This window comes from Alligator sinensis, unplaced genomic scaffold (assembly GCF_000455745.1).
Source record: "Alligator sinensis unplaced genomic scaffold, ASM45574v1 scaffold846_1, whole genome shotgun sequence".
In the NCBI taxonomy this organism is placed as follows: Eukaryota; Metazoa; Chordata; order Crocodylia; family Alligatoridae; genus Alligator; species Alligator sinensis.
This window is the reverse complement of record NW_005842230.1, coordinates 1,874,208-1,889,425: the sequence shown is the minus strand read 5'-3', so window position 1 is coordinate 1,889,425 and position 15,218 is coordinate 1,874,208. Positions and strand designations below refer to the sequence as shown.

Genomic DNA, 15,218 nt, shown 5'->3' with positions numbered 1-15,218 from the left:
GGTGGGGCTCTTTGAACTAAAGCTTGTCAAACAAGCTTTAGTTTAAAGCGCCCCACCACCATTTTTCAGTACAGGAATACTGATGCACATAATACTGGTAATTAACACGCTCCAGCAGACTCAGTTAATGAAGTCTGCTCCAACACACTGTAATTACAGTACTTCGGAGCAACCTCCCTACACATATACAGGAGCCTTATGATTCTGTGACACACTTTCTTTCTTACATGCCTTGGTTAGCAGTAACATACTTGACAAGGCTGTCTTTTACACTATAATAAGTAGGCTTCAGTGCAACATCTAGTAGTAATGAATAGGGTAATTCACGCCTCTTTCAGAACTTTTGTTTTAGCCTGTATTAAGACTCAGGCAGGCATCATTTCCTATAATTGATTCATATTTTCAAGGTAACCTTCAGGATCGAAAGAACTAAAGATTTAAAGTTTTTAACCAAAACCTTTAATTTGGAACTCAAGATACAGTACTTGCTTACCAGGCCACCATGCATAAGTACACTTTGACCTCAAATTACAAACCTTAAAGATATCCATTATAATCCCAATTGATGATTATTTTTTTACATTAACGCAGAGAACATTATCAAATGGTAAACTAGCAGATGTCTAGCTCTAGTGATTGTTAACTGGATATAGAACTGTTACATGTTGCTCTGATGATGTCAGCAGTGGATAGAAGTAGTGAGGATCTTTTTATCTTCTCTCACTGGTGAGAAAAGTTGGCTATAAACAGATGTCTCCTTTGACACATGCCAGTAACAATGAGAGCCAGGGATTCTGATCCCAGGCTCCCCCTGCACCAGCAATAAGGTCTGATGGGATCTAATGTGCAATCCCACAATCGCACCTCCTGCCATGTATGGCATGGCAGGATGCATAATTGGGTGCATTGCACATTAGATCCTGTTGCAGCTTTTACCTGAATATGTAGAGAGGCCATCACAGCCAAGTCCTGGACAAGTGTTAGCAAATTTTATTCAGAAGAACTTGAAGTGAGACGGTAGACTTCTGCATCTCTAAGATACTAAGACAAATGTGACACCAATTTACAGCTGGTAAAACATGATATTAATATTACTACAGTATTCTATAGTTATTATTACTATAGACATATATTATTATAGTATTATTATTGCTAGCATACTATCAATGACTACCATAAATTTAAAAAAAACTACACTAACAAAACAAAATATATGTTATATATATGGTGCTGTGGAGGGACATTTTAGTGTTCAGAATGTAGTCTAATTTTTGTGCTCAATCAGAACAGACCTTATCAGTTGCACCATTGGCTCTTTTCAAATCTGGATCTCAGACATCTAGCAAATAAGACGTAAATGTGGCTACTGCGCCTCAAAAGAGTCTTGTTACTGAGAAGCTCCAGAGCTGCTTCATCCCTGATCTTTTTGTAAATACTACTTAAAAGCTATTGAAGATCCTCAGTGAAACATCACGACAGAACATACCTTAGTATATAACTTACGAACATGTCAATGCACTTGAGTTAGGAAGGTGTTTTCTCTTCTTTAAATGAGGGAGGGGGGAAGGGGATAACTTCTATAGAACTGATCATTTTTTACATAAGACCTGAGGGTGAAATCCCTTTAAAATTACATTTTCTAGCAAGCCTGACCCTGTTAACATCTACTATCAGAAACTGTGCTTGCTACCTTATTTCCTATAATATTGTTTACAGGACTGAAGCCCAGTACCTGAATATGCTCCTGCCTAATTTCACCATGATTTTAAGCTGAATGAAAAAAAACAAGTGAAAAGTGTTCCCTATTAGAGGCCTGGTTTTCTATAAAATGGGTTGAAATTGGTTTTGACAAATTTAAGTATTTTTTTCTGTCTCTCTCTCTCTTTCTTTTGTAGATGACAGTCATGTCCCATTCAAAGGATCTCAAGGATGATTTCCACAGTGATACAGTACTTTCCATTTTAAATGAACAGCGCATTCGGGGCATTTTATGTGATGTCACTATAATTGTAGAAGATACCAAATTTAAAGCCCACAGTAATGTTCTGGCAGCTTCAAGCCTTTATTTCAAAAACATTTTTTGGAGTCGTACAATCTGTATTTCTGGGCATGTGTTAGAATTAGATGATCTCAAGGCTGAGGTGTTCACAGAAATACTTAATTATATTTACAGTTCCACTGTAGTTGTAAAGAGACAGGAGACAGTAACAGATCTTGCAGCTGCAGGGAAAAAACTGGGAATATCATTTTTAGAAGATCTTACAGACATTAATTTTTCAAGTTCCCCCTGCCCATATGGATTCTGTATTACTGAAAAGGGATCAGTCAAAGAAGAAAAAAATGAAAAAAGACACGAAGATTCAGCTATCACAAATGGGCCAAGAATCACAAATGCATTTTCAATTTTTGAAACTGAAAACAGTAATAATTTGTTTTCTCCACTTGACTTGAGAGCAAATTTTAAAAAGGTATCTGAGCCAATACAAGCATCCACTGTTGGCCTTGATAGGGATGATGTGTGCAAAGAAGCGGAGCCAGCCAGCACATTAGCTGAACATTCCTACGCAGTTTCTTCTGGGGGTGATACTTTTCAAGGTACACCTTTTTTTGAACATGACAGCAGTCCTGCATATAAAAAGGGTGAAGACAGTTATGAAACACTTCAGACAACACCTCTAGTTCAACTGGTAAAACAGACATGTAGTACACCAAAGATAGCCTTTAAACCCCAGTGTACTAGTTTGGCTGTAGCAAAAGTGTCAGCCCCCACAGTAAATGAAACAGAAGGCCAACATGAAATAGTTACTGATCAAGCCACTATTCCTTTTCCAAAATCTCACAGTAAGACAGGAGATTTCCTTTTTTCCAGAGAAGAGGAAAATAATTCTACCAATATCTCTGGATCAGTAGCAACAGTTGTTCCACCTGTTTACAGCTGCAACTGTTGTACTAAATCGTTTGAAGACAGAGCCTTACTCAGTACCCATCTTCAGCTTCACATGCAGCATCAGGAACCTTTCATATGCAAATATTGCAATCAACAATTTGCAAATAAAAACAGGCTAGAGAATCATGAACAGACCTGTGTGAGATCAAGCAGTATATCTGTTCATAATGGGAATGAGCAAAATTTTTCAGAAAATTATACTCCTACTGATGGAAGAAATGGAAGGTCATATGCAAACACAGAGCATTTGCTGTCCGAAAACAATATTACTGATTACTCTACTGCAAGCTGCACCTTGCCAGAAACGGACCATTTGATAAAAGTTGTTGACGGGCAGATATTATACACTTGCATTGTGTGCAAACGTAGCTATGTAACATTATCGAGCCTTCGAAGACATGCAAATGTGCATTCATGGAGAAGAACTTATCCTTGCCATTACTGCAACAAGGTATTTGCATTAGCTGAATATCGGACCAGACATGAAATCTGGCACACTGGGGAAAGGCGGTATCAGTGTATCTTCTGCCTTGAGACTTTTATGACCTATTACATACTCAAAAACCATCAGAAATCTTTCCATGCAATTGATCATCGGCTTTCAGTAAATAAGAAAACAGCTAATGGAGGCTTAAAGCCAAGCATGTATCCTTACAAACTTTATAGGCTTCTACCTATGAAATGCAGAAGGCTGCCTTATAAGTCTTACCGAAATTCTTCATATGAAAATGTGCAAGCAACTAACCAGGTTAATGAAGCTACTTCTACCACCTGCTTTATTCAGAATTCTCTCAGTGCTGAACTACCTCCACTGAATTTTCAAAATAATATTTTAACAAACAATACAGCTGTCTCCTTGGATACATCTTCATGCAATGAGGCAACATCTTCTGTCAATACTGAGCATGTTTCTTCTTGGGGAGTAGGAGTGTTAAATTCTGACCTTAAAAGTGACTTTTATGCTGTAGAAAAATCAATGTCCACAGGTGCAAATGAACATGATTCTGGCTCTCAGGAATGCAATTCCTCCATTCTGTCTTTCAGTAATGTGAATGAAAATTCAACCTCTGTTATCAACTACAGTAGTTCTGCACCCTCTGTTATAATGCACAGTAGCAGAGTTTCAACAGTAATAATGCACAGTAATACAGTCACTTCGATAGCATGCAGTAAGACAGGAGCCTCAAACAATACAGCCAGTCAGATCATAAATGATGACTATAAACATGGGTCAGATAATTATGGCAAAAGCCTTATTAAAGCAAAAACCATTAAAGATAAAAAGAAAACACTTCTGTATAATAGAGGAGAAACAATAGAGGAGATTCAGTATATCACAGGACCTGGAGGTTCATCTAATAAGACTACAAATATTGTTCAAGAATCTAGTAAAACTGAAACCTACATTGCAAAACCCGCCTTACCTGGAACATCTGCACATAGTAACGTTGCTCCTCTTTGTCAGATAACAGTAAAAATTGGGAATGAGGCTATTGTAAAAAGGCATATTTTAGGTTCAAAACTGTTTTGTAAGAGAGGCAGAAGATCTAAACATGAGTCTAAACAAGACAATCTGCTTCAGGAGACTGAAACGGAGAGAAAAGAACAAAGCCCACCTAGACTCTTCAGTCCAGAATGCATGGAACTGACTGAACTGTGTGATGATGTAAGTGATCAAGATTCCAGTGACAAACCCTGGAGACCTTATTACAATTACAAACCAAAAAAGAAATCTAAACAGCTAAGAAAAATGAAAAAAGCCAAATGGAGAAAAAAGCATGAAAACAAGACCTCCAGTATTGAAAGTCAAAATACATGTGATAGAGAGTATAGACTTAGGAGCATTACTGAAGAAAAAGGCATCAGCCAAGAAGAAAGTGCAGAAATGCCCAATCTTCACTGTGAGCTCTGTGAAAGAGAGAAATCTTCCACTGAAGAAAGCCAGGAACATGTACATTTGCAAGTAACTACTTCAAAGCCTTATATTTGTGAATTATGCCAAAAGCCATTCCAGAGCCCATCCACACTAAAAATGCACATGAGATGTCATACTGGGGAAAAGCCCTATACTTGCAAAACATGTGGGAAGTGTTTCTCAGTTCCTGGAAACTTGCAGAAACATGAACGTATTCACCTGGGTGTTAAGGATTTTGTCTGTCAATACTGCAGCAAAGCATTCACTTTAAATGAAACGCTCAAAATACACGAAAGGATTCATACCGGAGAAAAACGCTATCATTGTCAGTTTTGCCTACAGAGCTTTCTGTATCTTTCTACCAAAAGGAATCATGAGCAGAGACATGCACGTGAACATAATGGAAAAGGATATGCTTGTTTTCAGTGCCCCAAAATTTGCAAGACAGCAGCTGCTCTGGGGATGCACCAAAAGAAACACCTCTTCAAAAGCCCAACTCAACAGGATAGAAAAGAGTATTTATGTAATGACAGCTCTAAACCTTTGGAGAAACAGAATTTCATAGAAGCAGATGGGAACGAAGTGATTTCTATACAGAATGTGTCTCCAAAAGTCATACTCTGAGTGACAGTTCAAAAAAAAAGGGGGGGGGGATCATAAATATATTGAGAGACAGAGACTTAGGTACTGAATGGGGAAAAAAATTCAAACTTGTGCAAATTGTAAAAATGAAGGTGATGTATCTTCATCCAAATGGTTCATCTATTAGTATATGCAAAAAAAAAAAAAAAAGGAAAAAAAAAAGCTTAACAACAAAGATACGAATATTTGCAGTAGTGCTAATTCAAAATGATGAAGAACAAAGTCTGACCTAAAATATTTTTTTCCATGGTGGAGAGAGAGAGTATTTAAATAGCAGAAAATGGTATGTCTAATCAAAACCCTTCCATATGGTGTTACAACTAACTAGCCATTGAACTGTGTTAAATATACTGTATCAAAGTTGGAATCATGATGGATATAATAAATATGTAGGTTAGGAAGAATTTGTCATAAGACCTTCTGTATTGCATTTGAACAAATAAACAAATGTACCTAATGGCAATATGTTTATAAGTGAAACAAAATTTTAAAAAACTTGTATACATCATCTTAAAGTAAATACAGAAAATGTTTCATGAACCTGAGTAAATTAAAATATAGCTCAGTTTTAGAAAACTGTTCCAAACCTTTTAATGCACACAGCATAAAGAAATCCTACTTTACATTGCCCATGTTCCATTTTACAGTTATATTGGTTAGCAGTGGTTCTCTGAGTGACAGTGCGGGTTGGAAACACCACTCACAATACCCATGGTATTCAATAAAGGCTTACCTCAGTTAAAAATACTGTTTTCCAAGCTACATAAATCTTGGGAGTCCCTACTATAAATGTCATGGTAGACCAGCTCCCTAAACAAAACTCAGTTGCTTCATTCTCGTGGCATGGAGCTATGGAACTATCTTGTTTAAGAACCCATATAAAGAAATTCTTCACTTCGTGGTGGCACTTCATAAACTAGCACTTGGAGAAGTCACTGATTCTGTTCTAGTAAACTAATTACTAGTATTTTGAGATTTTTAGTAATGGAATACAATTCCCCTCCCCTCTATGTGAAGATTAGTCTTTATGGCTGCATATTCAGAATCTGGCCCAGTTCCCATTCTGGATGGACTTTGCTCTGGTTTAAGTGAAACTAATGGCTGGAGTCCATGTGCTTCTCAGCCCTTGTGGGATTGGATAGAACTATATCACTTAAGTACATTCCCAAATGTAAACTACCAAAGCCATTTTGCTATCCTAAAATCCTAGTGAATGCCTCAGCCCTCCTGAGCATCCAGTGACTCACACCTGCTCTCTGAGTTATACCTTTCTGTGGGTTTTCCAAACTTCTTAAGTCCTGTAAATACAGTGTGGTGAACTTAGCAAAGAAAATGTCTAACCTCCAGTCTGTTATGAAAGTATCGGAGTTCCAGATCTCTACCATGTGACAGTACCCAGAGATATACCTCCCTTTATTCTGATTTCTCCCCTTCTGTGAATCTGACATCTTAATAGAATTTCAGATAAGGCAGAATCCACTTTTTTCTTCTCTCTTGTTCTTTCTTGCTTGGTTCTCCAGCTTGTGAAGACAGATCCCTTCAGTTCCTTTGTTAAATAGTTTGGCCTTTTTTCGTTTGTGCCTTCCATCTGAGAAATTCCCACTCCTACCCACAATTAGGGCTCTGTGTAAAGAATCCATTGGCCCATGGCAATGTGCCAGCAGTTAAAACACTGTCAGAGCTGATGGCCCTATGATGTTGCAGCCAAAGCCAAATCCCTGATAACCCTTAGAGCTTGAGGGGGACATAAATTACCAACAGCTGGCAGAGAGGCTGGCTCAAAAGGCAACCTCTAACACCAGTTTTACAGTTCTGTTTTGCCAAAACCAAAAAGATCCAACTCTGAAGAAGGTAGGGAAAAGTAACTTTATAAAAACAGCCAAGGAAGACAATAACTGCAATATGCAGTTTTTACCATGGGGTTGCTCTGATAAATGTCCATAATACTGTCTGCATTATCCAATTATTCATGTATTTTCAACTCTACAGTATTATAAAGAAAAGGAGAGGACAAAGGATAGCAAACCTTGTCTTCATTCTGTGTACACATGGCACAATATTTGTTTACTTATTGTGTTTAGGACATTGTAGAAGAAATAATAGCTTGGGTAAGATAAAACTGTAATTGTAATGTTAATGCAGTATTGAATTAAGTAATAATATACTCCACTTATTTATTCTATCATGGATGAATGCTATGAATCAATGAGAGTTTTTTTGCTTCGTAGCAGCTTTGGTTCCAGACAACTAAGACTGAGAAATAAATGCAGTACAATTGTGAAGAAATTTCAAAGAAAGTACATAGTGATATTTTCTAAGTGGGTTTGTATGCTGAGAAATTGAAGACCAAAGCAAATAAGGTAGAATATTTATACATGAAAAGATAATTTTACACATATTTTATATAACTGTATAGTTCACAAGAAAAACTATTAATAGCTTGTGTTAGGCTTGGGGGGTTTGTATATTTTGATAAAAACACAATGACTTTGTTATCCTGAATATTCTCTACAATTTATAACAAAAGTTTTAAGAGGGCAATGTCATGTTTTAGTTAATTGTGGGACTTTTATTATAAGTAACATGTTGAAGTAATAAGTCAAGTACTAATGACCAAATTAGAATTAAAATAAGTGTAAAGGGTGGAAATATTGTACGTTGTCTAAGACTGTAATTTGCTATATAATAGCATCTGTATTTTTGTTTAGAAATTATTAAATGAAGATGTTAAGGCTTGGTTAAAAAAGTCTAATTTTATTTTTAGAAAGAGTGATTATAATTCTGGTTTTGCTTGATTAAAATAACTTGTTCCTATTTTTATAAGTCTCTCCATTTTATTATGAACTTATTTTTTTATAATTTATATGACCAAGAAATTTGTATTTCCTGTTTTATTCATCTAGAATATTAATTCATTTTATGTTAATATAATCTTTCTTATATATAATGGGATGGTAATACAAGTAGATTTCAAATTAATAACCTCTAAATAACTTACTTTGGAAACCCATTATAATTTAATATTAATAAACAATGACAGGTACTCCTGGATACTGGTTCTCTGCCTATCTACAATACAGGTACAAGATGGGCAGCAATACCGCAAATTTCCCTCGTAGTAACATCAAATGTCTGTTAAAGAATCCACCTTGGATAAAAGGGTCATTCAGTCTCTATTTCCATTTGGTTTCTGATCTCTCGGGAAACATCAACTATTGTGTTACAATTAATGTCAAGCCAAATTATAATTTTTATGATGTGGACATTGATTTAAGAGTAACTGGAATGAGACCACTGACTTGTTTCTGAACATTTATCAGACACTGAAAAATTGAAATGAAGGTATGCTACAGTAGACTATTTGAGAGTGATACACAAGGAGGCACAGGCTGTACAATTTTAATGCTTATTTTGTATATCTAGGCATATGGTAGTTAATTATTAATAAGCATTTCAACTTTTTAAGATGCAGGGCATGAGGTTTTTACAGGGCATGAGGTTAAATCCATTACTTCAGTGGGTCCAGGATCTCACCCAATATTCTGTTCCTGAAGGCCAAAGGTGTGCCTGGTTTGCATTCCTGTGTTCATCCCAATAGACCACCATACCCTTCTCTTTGTAATAGTAAAGCTCACACTTCTATTCGTGTCCAAGAGGTTTGTATGATTTAGCACCTCAAAGGAAGTGCTTAACATTTCATGGGATCAGGTACTTAAGGATGAAATATATATAAATGAATAGAAACTGCCTGGTCAGTACTTCCCTGGATTTGGGAAAAAAAGTAAACTGCATTTCATTTTTTGTAATGTTTTATGCTGTAAAACACTTTTTTTTTTCTGTTCCACAAAGATGTGACTTTTTTTTAAATTGGAATTAATCTAAATTCTGATAATTCACATGTAGTAAACACATTTTACGTTTTCCATACTGTACCACTTATTTCTTTTGACACTTGCAGGGACTTTGGTTGAAGAAGCAAAATATATTATATCCATAATCAAATTCATGCAGTACAAGGACATATGCAAATAAATATCCCCTCCAGTTATGTGCCACTAAGCTGCAACAGGCAAACAAAATGTAAATTACCAGAAAACCTATGATTCAGATCATTGCTTGAATAATATTTGTGACAGCTGCCTAACCACAACAAGGAAAATCAGTACTATGATCCATACAAAAGAAATATTTTTGCCACCTTATTTCAAATTAATAATACCAAGTAACATCTGATGATTCTAGTTGATTGTTTATTCAGATAAAATATGCTAGTTGGTCTGAATTTTTGAGAAAGAACAAATCACATCTGGATAGAATTGCTATCATCTATTAAATGAGAATCTAGCAAACATTCATTTAACTGAATTATACAGAAAGGAAGTTTTATTGCTAAATTACAAAAGTATCACATACTTTGTTTCTTCAGACCTACCTCCCTTTAGTGGCCACCTATGACTGTGTTTAAAATCTGAACTTAATGTCAAATATTGTGTCCCTATAGTGACAATTCCCCAGATTTATCTTTATCTTAAAGCAATGAGGTATCTTAGGCCTGAGGTTACAGTTAAAAACGTTCTTCTCTGTCCTAATTTACAATCTGCCTGTGAAGGTTTTCTGCTACAATGGCTTTAAGAGAAATGCCAAAAGAACACACAGTGCAGTCAAATGGTGTTATTAATATAACATTTTACACTATTTACATTCCAAACCTCCCCCCCCCCCAAAAAAACAAAACAAAACAAAACCAAACCAAACCAGCAAGCACCTTGCACTGGATTATTCAGGAAGTATACTGTAGCAAAATGAAGAGGCACATTGATACTGTTGCCATATAGCATGTGTCACAAAGAAAAATAAAATGTTTAACAAACTTTAAAAAACTTAAAAAATTTAAATTTAAGGATTGCTTCTTTGTAATGGAGCAGAATGTTTAACATGCAGTGCATGTGTGAAAATGAGCAAGAGACCTGTGATCTAGTTTTGTAGTTAGAACATTGTTTTAGGCATGCACCTCCTTCCTCTTGCTGCAAGGATAAGTTATATTCTTTTGCTTATTTAAAATGTATTAAATTTGGGATTAACTTCAATTTACCTTCTTTGGGCTAGCAAATAGTGTAGCTGCATTCAAAGTTTAGACAGCAAAGGCAGTATTGATTATCGGGTTTCAAGCAGATGGGAGGTCAACTGATGCAAACTGCAGTTTTCCTTGCCTACGCTTGTGGTTTGCATGATTCAGGACCTTCTACTATCATGTGGTATGTCCCCTTCTAGCCCAGAGGAGGAAGGGGCAGAAACTGTGTGTAAAGACAGTGACTGAGGAAGTAGTAACCTGGAACATGGAGAAGTGGTAGTGGCATGACAGTCTGAGAGCAGCCATGTAGATAAATGCAAGGGAAGTTCCAAGAAACTGCTCATTAGAGCAGGCTGCAACGGTAGCTGGGAAACAAGGTGCAACTGTCAGATGTTACAGCTGAGTTCAGGTTCTTGCAGAACTGGTGAGGAATATACAGGCAGGGAGCCAGACTCAGAGGCCTTCATTGAGATGTACCAATAACAGATCCTGGCCCAGAACGCTCCTATTTAATAGAAGACTGGGCTAGAAGAGGCACCCTGGGTACTTGCCCTGCAGATTCCTAATCCTCTGTTTAACTGCCTCCAGCAGTGCAATAAGAACTGCTGTTTCACTTAGTAAACTGTAACTATTTCAATCATTGTAAATAGGGAGTTCTTAATATTTCCCTTGTCAGCACAGTAACATTCCCTTTCACTATGGGTACATCTTAGTATTTTTTAGGACCCACCAGAGTTAGCACCCACCTGCAAGACATGGTAGCTGAAGTGGATTTTGTGCTTGTTTCTGAGTCATGGTAAACATGCATGTCACTTAAGAGTTTTGGTGTATCACACCACCACAGTCACCATATCACAGGTATAAATAAGCATACACTAAAATGACTTCCTGTTGGCACAGAGTTTGGGGGAGGGAGATGTCAAAAGAAAATGTGATGTGAAGGCTTTTTTTCTTATTCTTGATGGGATGGATAGGATACAGAGTTGCATCACTTACTTGTGTACTGCTAACTTGTTCAGTTGCTTTAGGTCTTAAGAAAGAACTATTTATAGCAATTCTTTTCATATGTCATATTCCTATGGGATGGCTAAGGTTCAACCATTCTTCCTTATTTTACATTCAGTTTTCAATTTCATAAAAGTGAATAAGTAACATAAAACAAACCACAAACAAATACAATCTAAGAAAACTCCACACCCTTTTCATAGCACTCACTAGTCCATGGAGTTATGTGCTACTGTATGCATTCCCCACCTCCTTCAAAAGCTCACTCAGTAACCAGAGCTTCCTAGTTTGGTATCCTCCACAGAAACTTTATAAAGAGGAAAAAATAGGGTGTAACATATGAAAGATCAAAGTGAGAAATATAGTGCAAAGCAAACTCATTTACTACAAAAAAACCCAAACCCTAGCAAGTTACTGATGCCCTTGGCCATCTAACTAACAGCACATTACTTTGTAACATAATATGATAGAGGAGTCCAAAAACACAGAAGCCATCAGCAGACTTGACAAATGTGTGCTGTTCTGGAATGCTTGCAGCATAATCCATTTGTACTCATGTGTTACTGCAAATCATCTGGAAAGCATGATTCTTTGGTTTTAGTGTCCACAAGGAGTTTAACTAAACTTTATTATCTTGTAGTTGCAAAAATAGGCAGCTTACTATGCCTATTTCTAGCATATTTTTTCATTGTTCCATGCCTTTTTCTTTAAAGAAAGAAATGGCAACTGAGGCACCTAGTGTCAACACAAATGAATTACATCGTTACTTTACTGTAGTTGGCTGAAGCTAGTATAAATGAGAAATACTCCCTTTTTCACTATCAGATTGTTTCTGCATCAAACTGACAGAGTAGTTAATAAACTCTTGCTGTAGTGGGCTTACCACCACTAGGCAGTAAATGTAAACAGAATCTGAGAGACACTGAGATAACAAATTGTTTTGTTGGGTTTTGGGAATGAATATGCAGGGTATCAATCTGCAAATAGCAGAAATATAAAAGAACGATTGAGATCCATAAGAGAAATGTACCTGCAGTTTTACTGAATGCCCAATGTTGATCAGGAAGTCATATACATCAGTATACTACGTATATGGGTGACAACATAAAAACTGGGTTTCCCCATGTCCCTAACGCCTGAATGAGTTTGTTTCTGTCAGTAGTTAGCTCCACTTGTGGAACCCTTAGTTCATGAGGTAACTGACTGATCTTACTTAGTTTTCTTAGTCCTTCAGAGCCCAGCCTAACAGCTATTAAAGTCATTCAGCACCTTACACCATCAGCTCCTAAGCTCAGGAATTATTTATGTGCATGCAGGAAAAAGCTGCTCTTCCCCTTGTACTACTTATGCTGTAGTTAGTCTGCACAAAATGGATTACAGCTAAGCCATAAATGAAGTTTGTGATCTAGCAAACAACCTAAATTTCATTCAGCACAGTACTATCCAGCATAATGACATCCCAATCTCACCTTTCCACAAAGATGAAAGAACAGGTAAAAGACCCAACAAGTCAGTCAAAAAAGGCTGCAATTGTCATTAATAACAAATAAGCATGAGGTGAACAGAAATTCAACCCCTCTTGCCACTAGTGTTATTTTTCAATCTTGTTTGTCTAAAGGTAGCTTTGGAAACGTGATACCACCACTGTTTACATTTAAGGATCACTTCATTCTTCAATGTTAAATCAGATGACTAATGCTGGCTGTAGAGTGGGATACCGTAGCAGTCCTACTTATGCTGATATCTTCATATTGGGGAAACGTCTGAAGACTGGAAATCTTGCAGGCACCTCTCCCACTCCCCAGAATCACCTTGCACTTCTTAGAACATTTTCACATTTTACTGAAGAAGCTACATTTAAATGCATTTTTCTAGGTCTGTCCTGCATTGCGCTGTTGACTCTCTTGTGTAAACTGTAAAATACAAAATAAAACTCCCATTTGTTACCAAATGTTGTGACTTACTTATTACTTTTTTTTCTAGCACCAGGAACTTTTCTGGATTTGTTTTCAAAATGGAGTTTGAATTTGGTACCCCATGAAGGACAGAAAGTACAGAGCCTATTAATCCCATCTGCACTAGAAAAGTAATGTATTGCTGATGTTGGTTGTTAGCAATCAGCTCTCCTGAACAGGTGCAAAAAATGAAAATATAGCCTAGATGGCAAAAATGTTTCCTGGCCTAGTTACATGGTGGCACTTTGGAGAAAGCAACTCTAATGATATGCACAGTGAACTAGCAGTTACACTACTTTCAGCGTTATTTTCAGGGACAAATGGCATTCACAGCTTTTGCCATGCAATGGAGCAATACTCAAATGCAAATAGGCACTTTGAAAGGGGCTTTTTTCTCTTTCTTTTTTCCCCAATTGACCAGAAAACCACTCATTCCATATCTGGTCCATTTACAGCTGCCACAGAACCAAGAGGAAACTTGGTCTTCCAAACCTTCTACATTTAGAAGTTCCCCCTAACCATCATGACCAACTACCATTCAACCACCTTCAACACATTATTCGTCAGGGTCGGCCTGTGGGTACAATCCAGCCCAGCCACCGCGCTGGATCCAGCCATGTGCCAACCCCACCCTATAGGCCAGATCCAGCCATGGAGCAAGCCCACATGTGGGTGGGATTGAGCTCATGTCATCTGCCCTAGGTCCAGATATTTGGCTGCAGGGGAGCAGTAATGAAGGATGCCACTGCTTCCCACCCCCAGATTTCTAGACCCTGAAGCGACTCAGAGGCACAGCAGAGGAGGTGGCCCCATAGGCAGTGTCAAGTCTCACAAGAAAAAAAATCAGCACTGCCTTTAAAAACAAGCCTAACCCATCTCAAACGGTGGGGAGTGGGGGTGCTTATCAAACTGTGACTCTTGAAAAATTAAAGTGACTTCAAAAAAACAATCCCAATCTTAATTATAAACAAATTTGGCAACACTGCCTGCAGGCTAGATGCAGCCGAGAGGCTGGAGACCGCATACCACTGCCTGCTGCTAGCTGCTCCCGGCCCTTCTCCTAAGGGGAGATGCTCACACCCCAGCAATGGGTAAACGCGAGGGCCACATGTAAGGCCACCCCCTTTTTAAAGTGTAAAACGGGACACAGGCACACGAGTTTCTTCGGGTAAGTGTGTTATCTTTTATTAGACCAACTCAAACAGTTCGCAGAGAAGATTCTTTCCAACTATTTAAGTTGGTCTTATAGAAAATATCTCATCTACCCAAAGACCCTTGCCTGCCTGTGCCCTCAACACGGCTACAACCTACAACCCTGTGAAACGGGACACACACTCCGCACAACCGCGAGCGGGCCCGTCCCGCCCAATTAGGGACGCGTGCTCCCAGCCGCGGGCAGCCCCACCACGCAACAACCTCAGCCCGAGGCCCACCCGCCAGCAACTGCTGCCGCGCCGGAAGGAAGCTGCTGCGGAGGGCGGGGACACCTAAGCTCCGCCCCCAGGCACCAACAGCAGGGATGGGACTGCGCCTGCGCCATACCGTCACGCCGTCTGCCAGGCTGCGCGCCGGCCCCGCCTCCCCCGCGTCGCAGGCCAATGAGCGGTCGGGACGGGCCGCCCCCGCCGGCACTGGCGCAGCCGGGGAGGGGCCGCAGAGCGAGGAGGGAGGGCGGAGCGGGAG

At 38.4% G+C, this 15,218-nt stretch overlaps 1 protein-coding gene across 2 annotated transcripts in view; it reads left to right on the top strand.

Moving 5' to 3' along the window:
• Positions 1–5,679, top strand: part of ZBTB38 (zinc finger and BTB domain containing 38) — an 11,621-nt gene extending 5,942 nt beyond the window's left edge. For both annotated transcript variants that reach the window (XM_025208468.1, XM_006027280.3), the window contains one exon: positions 1,896–5,679. In XM_025208468.1, coding sequence (XP_025064253.1) covers positions 1,896–5,486 — 3,591 coding nt within the window. In that variant the 3' untranslated portion in view covers positions 5,487–5,679. The remainder of the gene's footprint in view (positions 1–1,895) is intronic.
• Positions 5,680–15,218: the final 9,539 nt, after the last annotated feature.